Genomic DNA, 20,616 nt, shown 5'->3' on the forward strand with positions numbered 1-20,616 from the left:
GTTTGAGCCAAACGGACTGATTCAACCTCGACGCTTTAAATAGGCTGCAGACATGATGCAGAAAGAAATATTGTATGCTGATTTCCTAAAGATAAACCAGCGATTTCAAAACAGGAATAAATAAGAAGCGACTCAGCAGAATCCCATTTCTACTTCTGAAAGCTGGAACCTCAGTGTTTCCCAAAAACAGCAAATCTAAAACACAAGCAGAGTCATAAGTACTGAAAAATACTAATTAGTTACAGTTAAACTAGCTGTTGCTTTTAACTGTGCACATGTAGTGATATTTCTTAGTGATGTGCGATAGTGTTGCTGTGACACATCAGCCGAGTGTCAGATTAGTTTAGTCTGGTGATCTTTTCACTCATTAAGCTGAGCTGAGTTTACATTCTTCAGCAGATAAAAAATGTTCCATAACGATAACATAATGATAAATAATAATAATGTGGCAGATCTTTCATACCGCGGTCACTCGGACTGAGTTAGCTCTTCCTCTAGTAAACAGAAGTTCACTGAGATGGTAACTGTTATGACAACAACTTTGGCAGATTCCATGTGTCACGAGGCTCAGAGAGAAACAGCAGCTCTGCCCGTCTCGGCAGTTAATCAGTAATAGTAAGTTGTTTAGCTACAACTGGTGGAATCCCACACTGACCTCAGTGACTTGTTATGGAGCAGCTCGGACTAAATAACTTATCTGGAACTGGGATTTTATGAAGAAATGTTTGTCTTAAATTGCTACATCTGGTTTCAAATCTTTACATACATGTTGTACAAAACTTCCATGACCATGGAACTGATAGGTATGTTTTTTTTTTAAATTGTACCTATATTTTGTTTATTCAATAAAAGAGTAGTTATTCTCGACACATTACAAGAAAACACTATTTTACTTTTCATACCCACACATTAAGCATATGGTGCCCTCAGTTTAGGTCACAAGAAATCTCTCAGTTGAGATAGAGTCTTGGCCTAGAAAATGTACAGATAGGCACAGACGTAAACACGAGAGGCCTCCTAGTTCTCGCAGCGCTGTGCGGGACAGTATTTTCCAGTCCTGGTCCCGTGGACGTATCGCTCGTGCAGCATGTGATTCAAACGAATAGCTGGTTACTGGTAGGCTTCAAGACAATCTGTTAATTTGAGTCATGCACGGTACAACAGGAAGACTGATCTGAAGTGTGAAGTCGAGAGGTCTCTCAGGACCACAACTGCTCTAAACGTGAAGAGGAACAACTGTTTTGCATGGCAAGATTGAACAGAGCTAAACTGATGAGTAACACAGTGAACTCTGATGATAGCAGCTCTGCCTCGCTCCGGAGCAGAGCGGCCGACCTTGTCCACACACGAGGAACTGTTTTCCCGGTCTCCGGTCGGTTTGCACGTGTCTCGTGAACCTCGTCACCCAGACGGATCTTTGCATGAGCAGAATTTATTATTGCTATCTTTAGCAGCATAAAGGTCGAATCCATGCTCATTGATGGCTGCTCACACATTCATTCATGTGTTACAAAGGTGACATGTTTAGAAACAAAAATATCTATTTTTGTGTGGACATTCTGCTTTAGATAAAACTGAGGATCTTGTGCAGAATTGTGCAGAAATCAAAACCAGCATTGATAAGTTTTATGACCACTTCATTTTCTCTTCTAGGCTCTATAATCACTGGTGGATGATCACAACAACACTGACCTCTGAACCCGGCGTTTGTGTGCTTCTCTGGCAAATTGAAAGGCAGTCCTTGGAAGTGGATGGAGTGAACACACAGAGCGGCGAAACAACACAGGGACACACCTGCGCGACCTTCCACACCATAGACGGGGGTCCTGTTTCACCCCAAATACACAAAAACACGAGTGGAGCTCAGCTTTAACGGACGACGCCAGGGTTTCACGCAGCAAAACAAATGCTGATGCTGGAAATCTGATCTGTGTTTTCTGAGGTTTGTGTGGGTTTCCAGTGACTCCGACGACAATAGAGGCCTTCATGACATTGTGCACGCACGCACTCACGCAGACAGCCGGGCTGCCACCCCGTCCTTGTCTTCTGCAGATTAGGCTGAATGTAGCAGCTGGGCAGAGATAGACACAACCGCTGATCTGCAGAGGACTGTTATCTGACCGGGTGGGTGACCCGGATTGTTATCTCCCGCCTACCTGATAATTACTAAAGTGAAGATCAGGTGAAAAAAACAGGCCACTGGTTAATATGCAGAGAGGCGGTAGTAAACAATAACTTTAAAATGTAATGTTTAGATGCTTTTAATCAAATATTTCCATATCTAGGGGATAGATTTGTTCTATTTACATGATACCTATGCAGGAAAAAAGTACACAAAGCACACCAGAAACCTAAATATCTGTAAAGCTCAGCATAACACCAACACTATAGGAATTTGTGCCTGTTCGTCACTGTTTTAAAAGGAGCGACATTCGTGAGGAACATAAATTCTTGGGATAAACTGCTGGAGAGTGCTTCAGTGGCACCCGTTAATAGAAATGTAATTTCTTCTTTGCTTAAGTCAAACAGTGTATTCTGCTGCAACTATGTATTCTCAGGTGCTGAGAGTCAGACATCCCTTTATTAGAGGCATTTTCACCGCAGGAAAATATCAAGATGAGATTCTGCAAATTCACAGAATTCACACTGGGAGACGACAGTCTGGAAGCAGGATCCGTTTAGTTGACATTGAGTTTCACACTGTAACAATGTCAACAATTTGAGAATGTCCCTACTTGATGTCCTGGTGGCCTGATGAAGGCCAACATTTAACCTATATCATCAATATCCACAACACAACATGAATCCCCCTCGGACTGGAACAGCATGTTGGGAGTCTTCCTCGTGGGACTCCTGCTCCTCTCGTGCTTCTGCTGCCTTGAAACAACTCGGCCCCCTAAGGCTCTCCTACCGGGGCGTGGCGTCGGTCCTGCGCCAAGCAACCACACCAGCCCCCAATGGCTGACTCTGGACATCAAATGATTACCGAATATGGTTCCATCCTGATGTTTATGGTTCTGTTACGTGATTCTGAGGCCCCAGTCGGAGAAATTGGTTATTGTCCAATGAGTTTTTTTTGTGTTTTCAGACTTTGATCACCCGCCAAAGGAGAGTCATTTGTAATTCAACTGAGTGTCGTCAGCAGTAAAGATCTGTCGACGACAAACTACTCATCCCACAAATGCATATTTCTTATTCATGTGGCACGCATTAACAGGGATCTAAATAGGCGATACAACAGTATATGAGCTAAGAAACTCTGGTAGAATACTTCTAGTACCGTTAAGTAAAAGCCTTGAGTTTGTTCCATAGAAACTTGCATGAACCATGCAGTGTGCTCCAGATGATAGGAAGTGGCACACACCATCTCCATCCCGCTCCTGCATGCATGTTTGTGTGACAAAGGCCGGTATTGACCTACATAGGCAGCATGGAGGGGGTTATATTTGTGTGTGTGAGCAGCAGACAAGGCAGCGCTGAGAGGATTGTCCACCCTCAGAGACGCTCCGTGTCAGGCTGTAAGCTGCTCCAGCTGGACTCCACGCCCACCCACTCCCCTCTCTTACATAACCTTATATGATCCTCTGCTTGCGTGTTCTGCGCAGAGCGGGGATATGCAGACGGCGGTGCGGTGCCTAGCAGCCGTGGCAGAGTCTCCTCCGGGAGTCTTTGGTTTGCAAATCGACCACTGGGAGCTGCTGGCACCTCTCCGTAGTAAAGTAAAATAGCCCTGATTGTTCTTTCAGGAATTCACTTCACTCTCCTCCCAAGTGAGCCACGCCAGTAAGGAAGACCTCTGTAGCCCAAACGCACTTGTTGACTTCTCTTTTCCCCAAACAAAGAACACACAGATACCAGCCGGGCTCGGTCTCTCACACACTCCAGGGAGAAGCGGAGGGAGGGTGGTGCCTTCGTTTTGCAGAAGATCAGTGGGAAAACCTCGGCTTGTTCCCAGCATCGCAGCTGTGTATCCAAACACAAACAGCCGAAGGCCACAGCCGCCGCGCCAGACTCTTAGTTAAAGCTTTGATGTTTGTTTTATGGCTGTGATATTACAAAGAGAGAGCAATAACTCTCAAACATCCATCCGTCCATCTCCTCTCCCACTTTATCTGAATCAGGGAACTGATCCCAGCAGGCGATATGTGAAGATAAAACAAAACAAGGTATTGTGAAAGGACGATTGTAAAAAAGATTAAAACTCTACCATACGGGGGGAATTGACCATGAGGGTGCTCAAGTTTAAAACAACTTTATAAGCAACAAAAAAGAGATGTAAAGAAAGATGACCAGAAAATCGCGAAGAAACCATGAAAAGTCTCACTAAAGAAATCTCCAAGAGACAAAAGAAACATGAATATTACACAGAATAGACTATTTAATCAGTAAGAATTGTGTATTGTCTCATATTGTAACTTCACACATGAAAAACATGATATCCTTCCTTCAACAGGATATCATCATATTACTGAGTCAGCACATTATCAAACGGTCGCCCGGATCAAAAGCGCCTCTGTTTGTTTTTAACGTCACTGACTGTGAAACTTTCCCAGGATTTTTACGGAGAAAGCTGCCGGGCCGTGGCTGTGCCCCTGACAGACGCTCTCTGTCGTCCTCGTGGACGTTCACGGACGCAGAAATGTTAATGTGATCAGTGCGAGCGTGCTGGTTCACATTATGTCTGCGGCACAACGCGGAGCATTGTGAGCCGGGGCCGTGCGCGGCCCGAGGCCTTCTTACGCCCGGGTAATGCTTGGCAACGGCAACCCCGCCGCACGCAAGCAGCGTTCATCACATTACACAACAAACTCCATTAAATCACGAGCAGCTGTTACCTGGGGACCCGCCGGAGGGCAACTTCACATTCAGCTCTGTCAAAACAAGAACGCTACCCTCTCCACTGGCAGGCACAATTTCGATGTTGTACTTTTATTTTTATGTTGATACTCCTGCATGTGTTCGATTTAAGTTGCTTTTATTGATCTGTTTGGGGAAATCCTGCCTCTGCTCGCTGTCTTTCCCCCGCGCTCTGCAAACGGCAGGTGGATGAGGGACAACGTCTCAGTGAAGCTTCGGGTCAAGTTCGCATCATGTTTACTGTTAACACGAGACCACCGTGAAATATACGTTAACCATTAATCATTTCATATGAATGAAAATATGAGCAATATGTCAAATATGAGCCAAAGGTTGGTGACGTGACCAGTCCTCGGGTTTATTGAGCCATTCAGGCTGCATTTCGCTGGGTTGGTGCAACTAATAAAGGCCATAAAGAGCTGATAAAAGAAGACACAGGCTAACAGCAGGGATCATAAAATGCTTTTTAAACAGGTCACATGTAACCTTTAATCCATCTTTATATTCACTTTATCCTGGCTACGATCGTAATCAGGATCAGTTGAAGTGCAGGTGACACACACACACACACATGCACACACACTGAAGATGCAAACTCAGGAGGGCCATGACCCAGATTTGGGTCATGCAGGACTGTTTATTCGCAGTCATTGAGGGAAAAGACTCTTACACATCTCAGAGTGCCATTTAATATTATTTTTAATTCCCAACGAGAACGCAGCAAGTTATTTTTCAAACACACCAATTTGTCCCATGAATATTATGAGCTGTTGTCCAAGTTGAGCTTCTGCTTCATCTAAATTCAAAATGCATCATTCTTTTAAGAACGGTAAAGCTGCTTTCACAGGCTGACAGTATTATCTGAAGCCCAGTGCTGTGATCAAACCACAGGATTTATAGTTGTAACAGAGAATGGTCAGATCTTTACAGCGCCATTCTGACACAAGGAAATTCAGTGATTTACAAGAAGAAAAGAAACATATTACAACAAACCCAATAATAAAAGTAGAACAAATTAAGTTATTATCCTCAGGTGTTCAGGAAGTTTCTTCCACAGACGAGAAGTGGAGGAACTAAAAGTCTCGCTGTTTCCTTATTTGCTTTGGACTCTGGGAACACTGAGTAAACATCTTGATAATGACCTCAGGGGAATGGAGCTTTCATGTTCTACAGGTAAATCTGTGATCTATTTAGATGCATCATAGACCAGAAGTGAGATTTTGAAGCCGATGCTTCGACCCTCAGGCAGCTTGAGGCTCAGGTGTAGAGCGCTCCACCCTCTGGATGAGCTGCAGCTCCCTCATCGACAAACTGGACTTTGGAAATCTTTATGGTTTCCTCAGATACAAAATGCTTAACCAGGATAAACATTATACGATTCGGGTAAACCTGTCCTGATGCACGTAAAACACTGGGATTTCCTTCGGAGCAGAATTACTGAGGATATTCTATTCAGAAACTAGCAGAAGTGAATATCCCGTCTTTTTCAGATCGAATGCATCAACGAATCCAGTGAAAATATTCTTAAACAGGAAAACTATGCAATTTATATTCATGTATGTAGGTAACGGCTACAGTTTTTGTTTAGGAATTAATGAGAGAAAAATCTTTACAACTCATCTATCATCATAAAAACTTGTACACTGAAGAAATTGAACAGTTTCAGGTCTTTATCAGACAAATGCGCTCTTGTCCTTCCTGTATTTCCTGAACACAGCTTCTGTTGAACTCTACCTGTTAAATCTGCTGAAAGAGCCTGTGGACCAAATCAAACAGTGCACTGTACTCTCAGTGAGGTGTTTGCTCAGGGAGCCGCTCCGTTACCATGGAAAAGTCTGAAACAGGAGGGACTTACTGATAAGACGGTGAAAATGTCACAGATCCACATGTATATGCATCTAAATGTGAGCTGATATTTAGCACCGCTTCGATCTGACCAGCCTCGCAAAGCGACGATCTGAGCATCCTGCTTGTTTGGGGGTTTGATTCCCCTCAGGTTGCAGTTTTACAGCTGTGGAGCAACACAGACAGGAGGCGCTGCCAGGGAAAAGGACAGCCGAGTCTGCTGTGTGTGTGCCAAGCCGGCACTCACGCTGCCGCATGCTGACAGGCGAGGTGGGGCAGAGACCCGGCGTTCGCCCACACGCACGGCTCCAGCAGGCCTTTCAACATCAGACTGCTCCCGTGTCCCAAGATCCGCCGGTCACATTGCACAGAGCCCCGACACGTTACAACACCACGGCCGCGCCAAAAATACCCAGCACATAAATCAGACTATATCCGAGCTCTGGCCTTTACTTTCAGCCTTGGAAATTCACATACACACACATTGCTTTAAAACTAAAATACATTGACATTTTAAAGAAAACAACAACAACAAGAACAACACCTAACCCTGAAGTATCACTGCATGATGAAACAGCACTTCCTCCTCTGGAGCCATTTCACATCTGCAGCGCCGAGCCGCCACAACCATTTGCTATCAGGTTTCTCAAGACAGTTTCCAGGCTTGTGCAGAATATTAATAGAGATGGTTCAAGCTCTATGAGACCTGTTTGACTCAAACATTTCACAGAAAAAAGAAACTTAAAATAAAAACGTAGGAATTAGAGCAGATGTATTGAAAGATAATCAAACGGTCAAGCCGCACATAATCATCTACCAAATACTATTGCATAGAAAAGACATATTAAAGATCTACTCAGTGCTGCCGTCCCAGTGCATCATGTATTATTTGTAATAGTATCATTTGCAAAACTTCCTTGAAGTATTGAGTGTGTGTTGAAGAAAAAGGACACTGTGTATGTTCTAAAACACATTGACTGAGAGTCATCAGGAAGAAGCCCAGATTATCAGAAACATTTCTCTTGTTGTTGCTCCATCAGACTGGAACATCTCTCCATTGACTATTGATTATTTCTCCACGGCTTGGTTCCATTTGTCACTTCATTTAACTCAGGGTTACAGGAGCTGATATGTGTGAAGGCAGGATTCACTGAAACCCGTCTAGATTTGAACCAGGGATATTTTTGCCATGAGGCAACAGTACCGACCACTAAACCACTGATGTGTCTTAGTGCCTGATTTTGAATGTGTCTTCTTCTTAAAAAATGCTGATAACTAAAGAACAGAAAGAACAGAATCTTATTTTCTGTGTTATCGTTCCATTGATTCAGGTTGACGTCAGTCAGACGTGAGCAGATGAAAGAAATCAATCATGAGAAAAAAGTCATTCTATCATAAGAAATGAAATGTACAGATGTTTGTGTTAGACTACAGAAGGTAATGTTTATGAGTAAAAAAATGCCTAAAAGCAACACAGATAAAGCTTTTCTCCTTACAGTAACAAAGCAGGATTCCTACTCCGGCTTTTCCCACCTCAGTGGTTGGTGATATTTTTCAGCCTTTCCTTGAAAAACCAACTTGTTTCTGCAGCTAAGAATAATGATTTGCTCCTCTGGTGCAACAAAATCATTAAGTCAGAGGTTAAGCTGCATGTTGGTGTCAGATCTGGAGCTTTTTTCAATTGTTTACATCATTTTGTTTGGACAAACCTTCATATTTAGCTTCTGATTTGCCTCTCTAAGCCTTTATATTGTGTAGTATCAGAAACACCAGCACATAAAAATCAATGGTTTTGAAAGTCCTTACTGTAAAAGACATGTACTGGCCCTCTGTGTTGCTGTTATCATACTTGGATATTCATTTTAAGATAACACACATTTTCAGTGTGAACTCATCAGTGAATGAAACGGACAACTACAGATTCAATGAGCTGTGGTGTAAGAAATCCTCATTCCTCTTTCCGCCGCCTAAGAGGCCAGCTGTCACCGGCTTGTTTGACCCACTTTATGGGCGTGCGCTCAGGCACACTGACCAGCACAGCCATTTTGACGTGCTTGTGAGGCCCATTGTGAGCGGGAACAGCGGTGAGCTGCCGCAGCTCCTCGCTCCGAGGCCCGGGCAGCACTCTTTCAGCATAAACTCCACGACCCCGGCCGCCCTCGCCGCGGTCAGTCGGGGGAGCGCCCGTTTGTTTGACCACATTGTTTCCTGGATGCCCTTCATCACAGTAGTGTCGTTTCATCACCGCCGTGCCTTTGAGAGAGCGAGAGAGAGAGAGAGAGAGAGATGCGGGGGGGAAAACGCCATTTGCCAGCGGATTGGCTGCTCTTGGTGGAGCTGTTGCTAAGGGGAGGGCTTCACTTCGTGATGGATAGATGTGGCAGCTGGTAGGAGCGACGTATAGATCAATTTAATGTTTCGTTCAGGCCCCACTGCCGTCACGTTCGACTTGCAGAAACTGCAGGAGTGTGTGATTGATACCTGCACATCCTCAAACTCCTGCAAATGTTGAAAAGATCGTGTTCAGGGTGCCGTTTTCCAAATTTATGCTCTCAACTCAGGCAACGGCCGACCACCGAGTGTCATGTTTTATGCAGATGATCATCAAATCTACATTATCATGAAAGCTACATGGAGACTACTCAGTACTATTACTTTCCATAAGTATACTAAAAAACACTCTAGCTACAATATATTTAAGCGTTCCGCAGTACGTTGTAGTTATTTTATGGTGAGAGAAATAATTAAGGTACAACTTAATTACATTATTGTAGGGCATTTGCATAACAGAGGAGTCACATGTAACGGACTTCAGGGTTAATTCTGCTTGAGGAGAGCTGTGACCTCTTTACATCTTCTCCTTTAAGTAAATCCTCAGTAAAGCACCCAATTCCCCTGAGTGCCAACATTACATAAAAGGTATTAAACCTGCACAAAACCTCAAAGTCAAGTGTGTATTTTACATCTGCCTACAGCCTCAAGCAGTTCAAACAGCACCATCAGGCAGAGCGACTTCAAACATCCTGCTGTCAGAGAGAAAACAAGGAAACCGGTTTCAAGTTTACAGTATTTATTTCAGTTTTACTGCATTTCCTGCATCAATATAAAATCTGTTTTTGAAATAGTCAAGGACAAAACAAATGAGCCATTTAATCAGACAGCGGGGAAGTTACTGAACAGGGCTTACAAAAATAAAAGTCAAGGCACACCATGTTACAGTAATACCAAGTGGAAAGAGTTAAAAGCCCTTCAGCTCAGCGTCAAAATAATTTAAAATTTTAAAAATAAGGGGACAGAATAACCAGCATTCAGTATCTCCTACAGGCAGAAACCATTTCTTCTAAAAAACCCACTTAACTCTGGTGACAATTAAGATTTCCAAATGAAGACAAATTGAGGGAAACGGTCCTGCATAACCAAGAGCTGTGCTTCATCTGGACTGCGCTCAGACTCATAAACCTCCACCCGAGTACAGAGTGTCCCGCCTCTGCAGGCGGACGCTCGCAGGCTTCACCGGTTTGGGGATGGAGGGGGAAGCAGAGGGTTGGAGTGTTGCTTTTCAGGGTTGGAACAGGGCGCCCGGGTCGCTTCACCGTCCATTGAGGATTTGTCTGAAAAGAGACTGGGGGGCCCCCCTTTCACAAAACGTCCCATTGTTGCAAGTTAAAGCAGTCCAGCCGACCGGGGGGGAGGACGAACAACGGCGGCCAGGTGACTTCTATCTCATGAAGTTCCCTCCGCCGATCTCCCTCTTGTACCTGTTGGTCAGGTGGTCGGCCTGCAGCGTGAGCTTGGACAGAACTCCAAACAGTCCTCTGAGGTGGTAGTGGAACTGGTGCTCCAGGTCCGCGTTGTCCTCCAGCGGCAGCTCGCCCGTCACCGCCGGCTGCTGCCGCTGCTCCTCCTGCTTCACCGCCATCTCCAAAAAGCTGGCGCCGCTGCTCATCTCCCGCTTCAGCAGGCCCCACTCCATGTCGTTCTTGATGGACTTGAGGAGCAGGTAGTGCTCGTACATGTCCCTCTGCTTGTTGGGGCAGGGCGGCTCGTTGTTGTTGGCCTCCACCTCGCCGGCCGCCTGCTCCTCCAGGGGCATGTCCCTGAGCAGGCTGGGCACCATGATGGTCTCGTCCATGTTGTTGGCCGCGGCGATGAAGCGGTGCATGACGTTGATGAGCGAGTGCTTGTTGCTGGCCGGGTCGCTGCTGATCTGCATCATCTTGAAGGCTTGGGTGCAGTGGTTCTTTTACGTGCAGGCAGGTGGGTGGAATTTAGTTTCCTTTTGAGGGGAGAGCTGCACGGGGTTTCACAGACGGCTGATCTGCAGGAAGCGAGAGAAAGCATGAGGCCAAAGGAAGGACTGATGAGAAATAACATAAAAAGCAAATCCTTTGAAGCACAGCTTTACATAATCGTGGGTAACCCTGCAGGGCGAGTGGAGCACAGCTCAGCAGACACCGGCCACACATCTCCATCAGTAAATCCAACACAGAACCTCAGCAGTATTTCAGAACCGAACAATCATCTAATGGTGCCGCATCGAGGAGCCAGAATCGCATCAGGATGACCTTGACTTCCTGCTGCTGAGATCAAACATCGAACCGGATGTAAGGGGAAGAAAACCGAGCACAGACTGACCTGAACAGCGAGGAAACCTGAGAGGATCTTTGTCGTCGTTGGTTAGATAACCCAGACTCCTCAGGCACACGGCAGCAGCAACGAACACCACCCGCTGGGAAGAAAAGTGCAAATTTTCCCCCAACTGACCGGCAGCTCTGCCCGGCTTTATACCCGGCAGCCGGCTGAGGGTGGTGGAGGCGCAGCGCCGCCCGCCCCCCCCTGCACGGATCTGCACAGCCCATTGGGCTGCACGAGCACGTGGGCGGGTCCGCACAGCATCTGATCCCAAAGCGGCCAATGGGGAGAGAGTTCACAGCCACTGTCATGCGTTTTGTCTGCAGAGAGCTGCACCCTGTTCACGCCTCGCTTTTCCCACCGCCGTTTGTACCCTGAAGGCAGCACGGGTGCAAGTTACAGTTTGTGCAATTTAGAAAGTATTTGCATCACGAAAGCACAACAGCAACCCCTCCCTCAATGAAATTACAGCTTTTTGCAGTATTTCTACCCCGTATCTCTCGCCTTTAGAGTCGCCTCCCCCTTCTGCAGCTGCTGGGGTTTATTGCACATTACTGCCACCTGCTGTTTTACACGCTCAAGACAAAAAATGCATACTGAGTTTATTTTGAAAATAATTTTGAATCCTACCATTTACAGTAAGAGACTCTTTTTTGCCAGATAAAATCACTGAACCAGGATTGGTTTAAGGAAGTTGTTGCAGCAAAGTTTGCATGTTCTCACTGTGCACCAAGTTTAAAACAGATTAAATCGTCCATAGGAGTGACCGTACGTATGCACGTGTCTGTGTTTACACTGATAGACCTGTCCAGGGTGTGCTTTGGACCAAGGCCACCAGCCTCCCACCCAACAGTGAATAAAACAGCACGGAAGAATGATGTGGCATTAACAAGGAGAAATCTCTGTGAAGTCAAACCAACACCAAATAATAATAACAGAAACATTATAATCTTCAATTTTTCCGTTCATCTAAAGGTTTTCCCAACCTCAAAATGGATTTGGACCACAATGAACCATTAACAGAGAAATTATCGCTTCCAATCATCAAATATCAAACTCATTGTGAGTCAGTGATCTCATTCGGCTTATTTTAGTTTGGTTGGATTGATTTCACTGCTGCAACAACAGAGGCTTCACTACCATCTACTGTTCAGTGTTGTCTGTCATCTCTGAGAGGAAGAGTTACTTCCATTAAAAATTTTGAGTCAATAAGTCTCAATAAGAAAAGTGTTTGAAGTTATCAGTTCAAAATATCCTATGGACCAATTTTCACATTGAGACAGTTTTTTTTTTCTTAAAGTCACACATTGTTTTTCTCTCACAGTCCTAAAAAACACGTTTCGTGTGTCACCAATAATACGAGCAACCATGCGTGTCTGCTGAAATGATTGAGGGTGAAAACAAGAGATTTTCAATTTGTGTTGCTACTAATGGACATGAAATGATGTCCAAAGTTCTGGACCCAAGACAATTTGTACTAATGCTCTGAGTTTATGCAAAATTAAATGCATATTCATGTGCAATGTGGTTTGTTTTTAGACAGTACAGTCTAACGTTATGTACCACAGCTCTGCCTGCATGTGCATGTTAATAAGAATATTAGAAGAGCCTCAATATAAGCAGTCGAGTTCAAAAGTTAACATGTGGTTACATGAAGGGAATCAATAATGATTTCAAATAAAAAGTTAACCTCATTATGTTTGCAAAGGCAGAATGTTTTGTGCTGGATCACTTCAGATAAAGTATTACAGTACAGAAAAAGAGGTAATGTTACCAAACAGAATATCTGGTGAGTGTCTACTGAAACTAGTAGCATCTGTGAGAAAGTATTTGTTGATGAAAAAGCCAACATCTGTTTCTTTGAGAATCCTTCAGAAGGCCACAAACAGACGAGCCGTGTGTGTGTGTGTGTGTGTGTGTGTGTGTGTGTGTGTGCCAAAGTATGCATTGCATCTGCTGAGCAGACATGTTCATGCCACTCCCACAAAACACACTGTCAATGATACTGAACTTTATTTATTTTTTTCCCAAGTATTTCACATGCATCCACAAAAGAAGAACAATTTAACACTGAAAAAAAAAAACCTGTCATATGAAGCTGGACGTGCTGCTTTAAACTGCAGTGGCCGGAGCATTTCACCAAGGCTTCGTTTGCAAAAAACGACTCGTAAATGGCACAAACTAGATTTCAGGGTGGGGGCCTCCTGTCCGCTCGGGAGTTTTCACAAGTAGAGACACATGTAGTGTTGCAGAGGTTCAACATTTATCAGCTTATTCAATATTATCTGCTCGACTACACACTAGTTTTAGCAAAAAATTAAAAATAAAGGCAGCAGCAAGTCAAGAAATTGAAATGTTCACAAGTTATTTAACTACAAAAAGACACTGACGCTTAGTGAAAATTCCCTAATTATATCCCAGGAGTGAAACAAAAAAAAAGAAAAAAACAACAAATAATAAACAAAAAGAACTTTCCATTTGGTCAAACTCAGCTGTGTTTTTTCATTCTTCTTCAACACGTTTCCCTTCTGTTCCTTTGTCATGGGCCAGATCGAATAGAAGTGTTTTTCCCTCTAAAATGATATCAACTAACACACACATATAGAATTTTAAAAGTATGAACTCAGTTTTCCACCAGGAGCTGCCCGTCAGTCACCTGCAGACACAAAACACAGCAGCCATCAAAACAACAGGAATAAAGATGATTGATCATTTTACAGTTCAGCAGAACTCGGCATAACAGCAGGAGATGAATATTACACAAAAACAAAAAAACAGACAATTTAAAGCTCTGACCACTGCCATTATAATCTCCTACCTGACTGATGAGGGGAACTGTTAGACCATCTCATATTGGTTGTTGGTGATGTATCGAGACAAGCAGCAGGCCAGGAAAACCCCGATGAGCTGAGAAGAAAACAGGAAGTCGTCACAGCTCGCTTACGCCTACAATACCCTTGATTTCTCCTTCATGAGAGCAAAACTCTGCAGTCACGAACTGTTGACTCGGTCACACCCAGCTGCACACCAGTGTAAGAGGAAACAACATCAGTGCTCGGATGGGATATCGATGTAGCTGAAGATCGGCTGTCAAAGAACCTGATTAACAATTTTGGTCCTCCGGTCTTTTTTTCTGAGCTTCATTTTAAATATATTACTGTTTGTAAAAGACAACGTAAGTTCCCTTCATCTTTTTAGCTTTTCCCCCAAATCCAGAATAACTAAGCGGGTACCTGGAAGAAAGCGATCCCAAAAGAGATGCCAGCGATGATCCCCAGGTTACTCTCCATCATACTGGTCACCAGAGCGAAGCAGCCCTGCATGGAAGCAAAACGGAGACATTGAAGACGAACTGCTGGGATTGTTTGTTACCTAAACGACTCCCGCTGTTTGTCCCTCGCTCACCGTCTGGTAGACCTCCTTCCCGGCCTTGTCGCGGTCTTTCAGGCTCTCCGGGGTGCAGGTGGCGATGTCGGTGTTGCAGCAGCTGAGCGGGAAGCCGCTCTCTTTAAAGTAAGCCGTCTCTTCCCAGTCGGTGTAGTTCTTCACACCGCAGCAGTGCAGCTGCATGGGAGCATCACAAATAACACAAGGTGGTACAATTCATTTTAAAAGGAAGAGAAAAGAAAGGGGTATTTGCTGTGGGAGATACTTTTTCATTTCATGTGTCTTTCACAGTGACAGTAAAATCTCTGCCTTACTTTCCTCTGGATGAAGTCGACGGCTGTGCTGCTGCTGTCGGTGGAGTTGTAGGACTTCACGGCCTTTGTAAAGGCGGTGCCTAACGTGTCTTTGATCTGGTGAAGACAGAACAAAGTAGGTTAGAAGATGAATGAGCTGAGTAGAGTTGGGGGGGGGGGGGGGGTTCAGCTTCTGACCTCGTGCCTGAAGATGAAGCCCGACACGCCGGCGACCAGCTCAGCCAGGAACACCAAGGTCAGAAACATGGCATACTGCGGGAACAGGAAGGAAGACAGTGATGTGGGGGGGGGTGTTGGGGGGGGTTTCAGACCTGGGAGCAAACTTTCCCAACGCCTCCTGCACTCACCAGTTTGAGCATCCATGGGCTGCCGCGGCATGTGGCGAAGCAGCCGAAGAGGCCGAAAATAACGATGATGGCTCCGGTCCCGATGAGGACATATGGCGCATTGGTGCCCTCTTTGGGCGCCAGAGAGAAGTAGGTCTCCAGGATCACCTTCCCCCACACCCCGACGCCCAGCAGGATCACGCCTGTGAACTGAAGGCGACGACAGGGCGAGTCAGCGCCGCCGCCGAGGAACCACAGAGACACACGGCGCAAGATTAAAGGCCAGAAAACACTCGGCGGCTTCCAAAGAAAAACCGCAGTGGTTGTGTACTGTAATCAAAACGGGATTAAAATCAACAACAGCTCTCTGGCTGGAGACAAAGAAAATCTCATTTTTACACCAAGAAAACATAAAAGTTCTCAAATGATAAGTGTTTTTGGAAAGGTGTCAACAAATCTCAATGTTTAATCTGGATGACTGATGCATAAAGATGTAATCAAGCAAAGATACTATTTTCAGTCTGAAGTTCTTTGTGTTTTTATTGATACTTTTCTTGTTTTGTTCTTTATTCCAAAAGAAAGAAAATGACTACTCAGAGTTCAGTATTTTAATTTTCGCAGCAGTTTCCAGGTTACATATTTCTGTTGCTGACCGATTTGTAAAATGTGCCGTTTCTGCAGCTCTAAACTGTATCTGAAAATGTGAAATGTTTAAACAAAAAGAAAACGCAAAATAGTGAAACGATAAAAATGTCCCTGTTGCTGCCAGGCAGGTGGTCAAACCCCAGCAAGAACAAATCCTCCACATCCCCTGCAGTTACACTGTTTGACACATTTTAATTATCGACATGTTTGCTTTCCTTTTATCATGATTGCTCGGTTATTGCATCATGATTTCATATTATTTATTGTCCCCTTTCATACAGCTTCCTGTGCTTTGGATATGTTCTCTGATGCAACAATTTTTAATCATGTTAAATTGAAATATCATTATCGTAACTTCAACAGTGATTTGCAGGTGTTTGTGAAGGTGGTATTTAGAAACAGGGAAATGCAAGAAAGATTATTCTTTAATATAGTGTATAAAAAAATCTTCACACTGGATTAAAAGAAAATCCCTTGAAAATTATTCAGCAGCTTCACAATGAGTGTAGGATCACCAGAAAAAAAAGTTTAGCATTTAACTGGAATAAGAATGTGTGTTATCGACGTATTCCTGATCACTTCCTGACAGGTTATTGATCCCTCCTCTGTCTTTCGGCTGCTCCTTTCAGCTTCATCTGCCTCAGTCTCCACGTCCTCTTCATTACCTCCATGAATCTCCTCCAGTTCCTCTCCTCTACACCATCCTTTGTCCATTATGTTCATTATCTTTGTCAACCTGACCTCTCTGGCCTTATCTCTGATCAGCTCAACCTGAGCCGTCCCCCTGATCGCTTCATTAGCCCGTCCGCTTTGTACTGAAATAAAACCCAGACTACATTTGGATGAGAGTTATAAGCTCTTGCACTGATGTTTAGCTGGCCTCCATCATCAGATTTGGAGGGGAAAAGCTCTGTGGGCGGCATAATTTGCTAAATTTTATCTACTCTGACTGAAGATCGACACGGACTCTGGGAAATTTTCACTTAGGAACCAGGACGGGCCAAATCCATGTGAAACACAATTTACCTTATTGATTTCCTTTATTTAATCCACAGTTCCCACGGGAGCAAACACAGAAGGGTTCTGGGAGAGATTGCATCTTAGAAAAACAGGATACAGACTTTATATTCAATCAACTCCGCTCCTGTCGTCTGTCAATCACACGTTGTGTGATTCCTCCTTTACCTGTCTGAGCGGAAGCGAAGCAGAGAAGGGCTCGCAGCCTCGGACGTGGTGTAATCATCTCAGCATCTTTTCCTTTAACACTCCTCCTCCCCCCCTACCCCCACCCCCTCTGGTCATTAGCTGGAGGGAAGGCTTCAGCTCCACCAGCCAGCAGCAGTAAATTGCCAGATAAAAGCACTGACCCGAACTCCGTGTTGGCAGCAGCCACACATGGCTGTTTGCTCACTACAAAGATTAACAGGGAGAGCCCATTTAGAAGATAAGAGCCCATTTTCTTCAGGAGACCAGCTCAGGTTGATCCTCTGTAAATAAACATACACTAAGCGTAAATGGGCTTGTAAGTTGTATCATTACTTTCCCTGCCCCCACTTCGGTCACTGTGTTTAAAAAAGGAAACAAATAAAGTATGCCTTAATCGTCCCGGTGTCTTAAATAGTTTGTTTCATTTGAGCCATAAATTTTACTGTCTTGGTGAAAATCAGATAAGAGGATGCGATAATGACTGAACTGTGGAGTCAAGAATCTACTGAAAGAAAGGTAATCAATAGCTATTTACAGAACAGATTCAATTTTGTCGGTAAACATGTTCTGGTTTGTTCACTCCTATATGATATACTGGTTTTGCATTTTATGATTCAATTAATTTTTCAAACTCTGGGAATATGAAACTCAAACATTAATGGGGAACATTCAGTTTGGGGTATGAGAAACTGTAACATTTAATAAATACTGTCTCGATCAATACACTACAAATTTCAACTTGATTTTTTTTTGTCTATACTTGAATGATTTTTATTTCAGACACTAAAAAATATTAGGAGAGCAGAAAACCTACAACACTGCCATCTAGCAGCTTCAAAGAGGGCGGCTGGGCTTTTTTGGGGGGGAGATAAAAGTATTTGGTTTGTGGTTTCTTCTTTCACTTTTATGACGGCAGTCAAAACATCCTGGGATCTGGCCACTGTCTGCACAGAATCAATACAAATATTACATTTCCCCCTGTGGATCTGCCCTCTGAAGCTAAATCAAACTGAGTGATCTGGATTGTCGAGAGAACTGGAGCTATTCTCAAGATAAGTGTTCCCCAAACTTTTGAACCAGGAGTCCTCCAGATAACAAAGTGAATGTAATGGGAAGTTTAGATTACAGTCAATCCTAATTATATTTTTCTTTGATGTGGGTAAGTATAGTTTTAACAACATTAGAGATAACAACATTACAAAAGGCAGTCTAAAACAAAAGTAGATCCACACACAAATGATTAATGAGGTGGTTTGGGTTCAAACCCAGGTCCCCTGCAGTCCCCAAGGTCAAGACTTAACACAATGCATCACCAGGAGGACCACATATTAGATCCTGAGGCTGCCTCAACATTAACTAGACATAAATCAGAAGCGTGTGGCGTGGATTTCACAAACATGGATGCAACACGTTTCACTGAGCGATGCAAACTTCAACTGAGTCAGAGATGGAGGAGGCAGAGATGAAGAACCGGTCACGGTTTGAGATGTCAAGCCTGTGAAGACACACTTCCTATTGACGGCAGGATTTTGACTGGTTGGTGAGTAGTTGTGCTGGTAAAGAGTTGGCCATGCAGACTGAGACAGCCAACATCACAGCATGCTGAGGATGTATACTTTAAAAACACAACTTCAAGTCACATTAAGACATCTTGAAGGTGGGCCACTCTGGAACTGATTGGTTGAATAGTTAGCATTACATTCTGTACACAAACCTCTCCACAGCTCCCTGCACCCACAGCTTCCATACGATTTATCGACGAAGGTCTGATCGACCATTATCATTCAAGGTATCATTCGGGTTTTAATGCATAACACGGATAAGTTAACTTTCCTGTGTTAGATTACTAGCAGTGAGTAATAAATGGGTGTTTCATCAGATGTTTTCGGTGACATTAGCAGCTAACAGCAGCTCTCGGTGAATCGGTACAACTCAAACAGCTTTAATGTCTCCAAACGGCCGCTGGCTTCTCAACAAGTGGTCGATTGAAAATCAGGAAAATCGGAGCGGCGGATTCCAGAAAGGACACGTTTCACTCCGGGAGCGACCGAGGAGACGAGTACGTCCGCCGCCTCGTTGGCAGCGCCGCCGCTTTGAGCCCATTGTTGGTCCCGCTGCCCCCCATTCCCCGGGCCGCCGACTCACCCAGAAGACCAGGCTGTAGGAGATGAGGAAGGTCTTCAGGCAGGTGATCACCGGCTTCGTCTGGAGGCGACGCGACGGCGGCGACATGCTGCTGCTGGAGCTTCGGTTAACGGCCGAAAAACACCAGAAAGTTGACTTCACGGTCCCGGAGAGGAGAACGGAGGAGGAGGAGGAGGAGGAGGAGGGGGAGGAGGGGGAGGAAGGAAAAAAAAAACTTCGGGAAAAGATCCAAGGGGAAAAAAAAAAGAGGGGAAGTGTCGTCACTGAGCCAGATTCACTTTCCTGAAGGCGAACAGTTTCTCTTCGTGGAGAGACGAGAGGCAGCAGCGACGCTCACTTTCAAATTGTTCTTTATAGAAAAAGATTTTAAAAAAGGAAACCCTTGCATTGTCGTTGTTACAAAAACTTATTAAAGTGAAATATTTTGCACAAATAACGTCACATTAATATTTTTTTAAAATGTAAGGACGTAAGATTGACGTAAGAAGACGTAATGCGTAAGAAACCCAATTATTATTATTATTATTATTATTATTATTATTATTATTATTATTATTATTATTATTATTATCACAGCACAGCCTCCATCACTGTTTGTTCTCAGTCATTTAACTTACTCTATGTGGAATTGTAATGACCTAATTATTTGCATAGTCTTCATTTGTTAATTGGAAAACTTTGTTTTTACATTAGACTAGAATATTTATTCTCATTTGTCGTTTACAGTGAAAATTTAAATGTAATCCGGACAGTGAAGTAATATAAAAATAGATACAAGCTGCAAAATATCATCGAAATGCTCAAATGGGGTTGTGGGGGGTGGGGAATAAGCAGTTAGAAACAGACAGTAGCTCAGTTGGTAGGTCGGGTAGTCTTATAACCGGAAGATTGGCAGTTCGATCCCCACTCCCGCAGGCGTAGAACTGTTGTTGTGTCCTTGGGCAAGACACTTCACTCACCTTGCCTAAGTATGAAAGTTGTGAGAGTAAATGGTTGGTGGTGGTCGGAGGGGCTGATGGCGCAGACTGGCAGCCTCGCTTCCATCAGTCTGTCCCAGAGCAACTGTGGCTACAATAGTAGCTTACCACCACCCAGTATGGTGTGAATGAATAATGCAATGTAAAGTGTCTTTGAGTGTCCAGAAAAGCGCTATATAAAACCGATGCATTGTTATTATTAGACGCTCACCTGTTATTGCACAGCACCCTTAATGAATACTTATCCTCTGTTCATTTTTAGGCTGCATTTTACTGCTAGAT

The 20,616-nt window shown here is 44.1% G+C and overlaps 2 protein-coding genes across 2 annotated transcripts; both read right to left on the reverse strand.

Moving 5' to 3' along the window:
* Positions 1–10,102: 10,102 nt before the first annotated feature.
* On the reverse strand, positions 10,103–11,493 carry mid1ip1l (MID1 interacting protein 1, like). Its single transcript, XM_030112120.1, has 2 exons — positions 11,338–11,493; positions 10,103–11,020 (listed from the first exon to the last, which is right to left on the reverse strand). The coding sequence occupies exon 2, from the start codon at positions 10,916–10,918 to the stop codon at positions 10,421–10,423; it is 498 nt and encodes a 165-aa protein (XP_029967980.1). The 5' UTR covers positions 10,919–11,020; positions 11,338–11,493; the 3' UTR covers positions 10,103–10,420.
* Positions 11,494–13,858: 2,365 nt separating this feature from the next.
* On the reverse strand, positions 13,859–19,535 carry tspan6 (tetraspanin 6). The gene is made up of 8 exons (XM_030114993.1): positions 19,358–19,535; positions 15,383–15,571; positions 15,213–15,287; positions 15,036–15,131; positions 14,740–14,898; positions 14,568–14,651; positions 14,153–14,241; positions 13,859–13,990 (listed from the first exon to the last, which is right to left on the reverse strand). Exons 1-7 carry the CDS (start codon positions 19,442–19,444, stop codon positions 14,173–14,175), a joined length of 759 nt encoding a protein of 252 aa, XP_029970853.1. The 5' UTR covers positions 19,445–19,535; the 3' UTR covers positions 13,859–13,990; positions 14,153–14,172.
* Positions 19,536–20,616: the final 1,081 nt, after the last annotated feature.

This window comes from Salarias fasciatus, chromosome 2, assembly GCF_902148845.1.
Source record: "Salarias fasciatus chromosome 2, fSalaFa1.1, whole genome shotgun sequence".
Classification (NCBI taxonomy): domain Eukaryota; kingdom Metazoa; phylum Chordata; class Actinopteri; order Blenniiformes; family Blenniidae; genus Salarias; species Salarias fasciatus.

Coding starts and splice junctions, on each gene's coding strand:
- tspan6 (XM_030114993.1), bottom strand. CDS start 19,444: ATGTCGCCGCCGTCGCGTCGCCTCCAGACGAAGCCGGTGATCACCTGC. Junction 15,572..19,357: donor CCTACAGCCTGGTCTTCTGG/GTGAGTCGGCGG, acceptor CGTCGCCTTCAG/TTCACAGGCGTGATCCTGCT. Junction 14,652..14,739: donor GGAAGGAGGTCTACCAGACG/GTGAGCGAGGGA, acceptor GCTTCCATGCAG/GGCTGCTTCGCTCTGGTGAC.
- mid1ip1l (XM_030112120.1), bottom strand. CDS start 10,918: ATGATGCAGATCAGCAGCGACCCGGCCAGCAACAAGCACTCGCTCATC.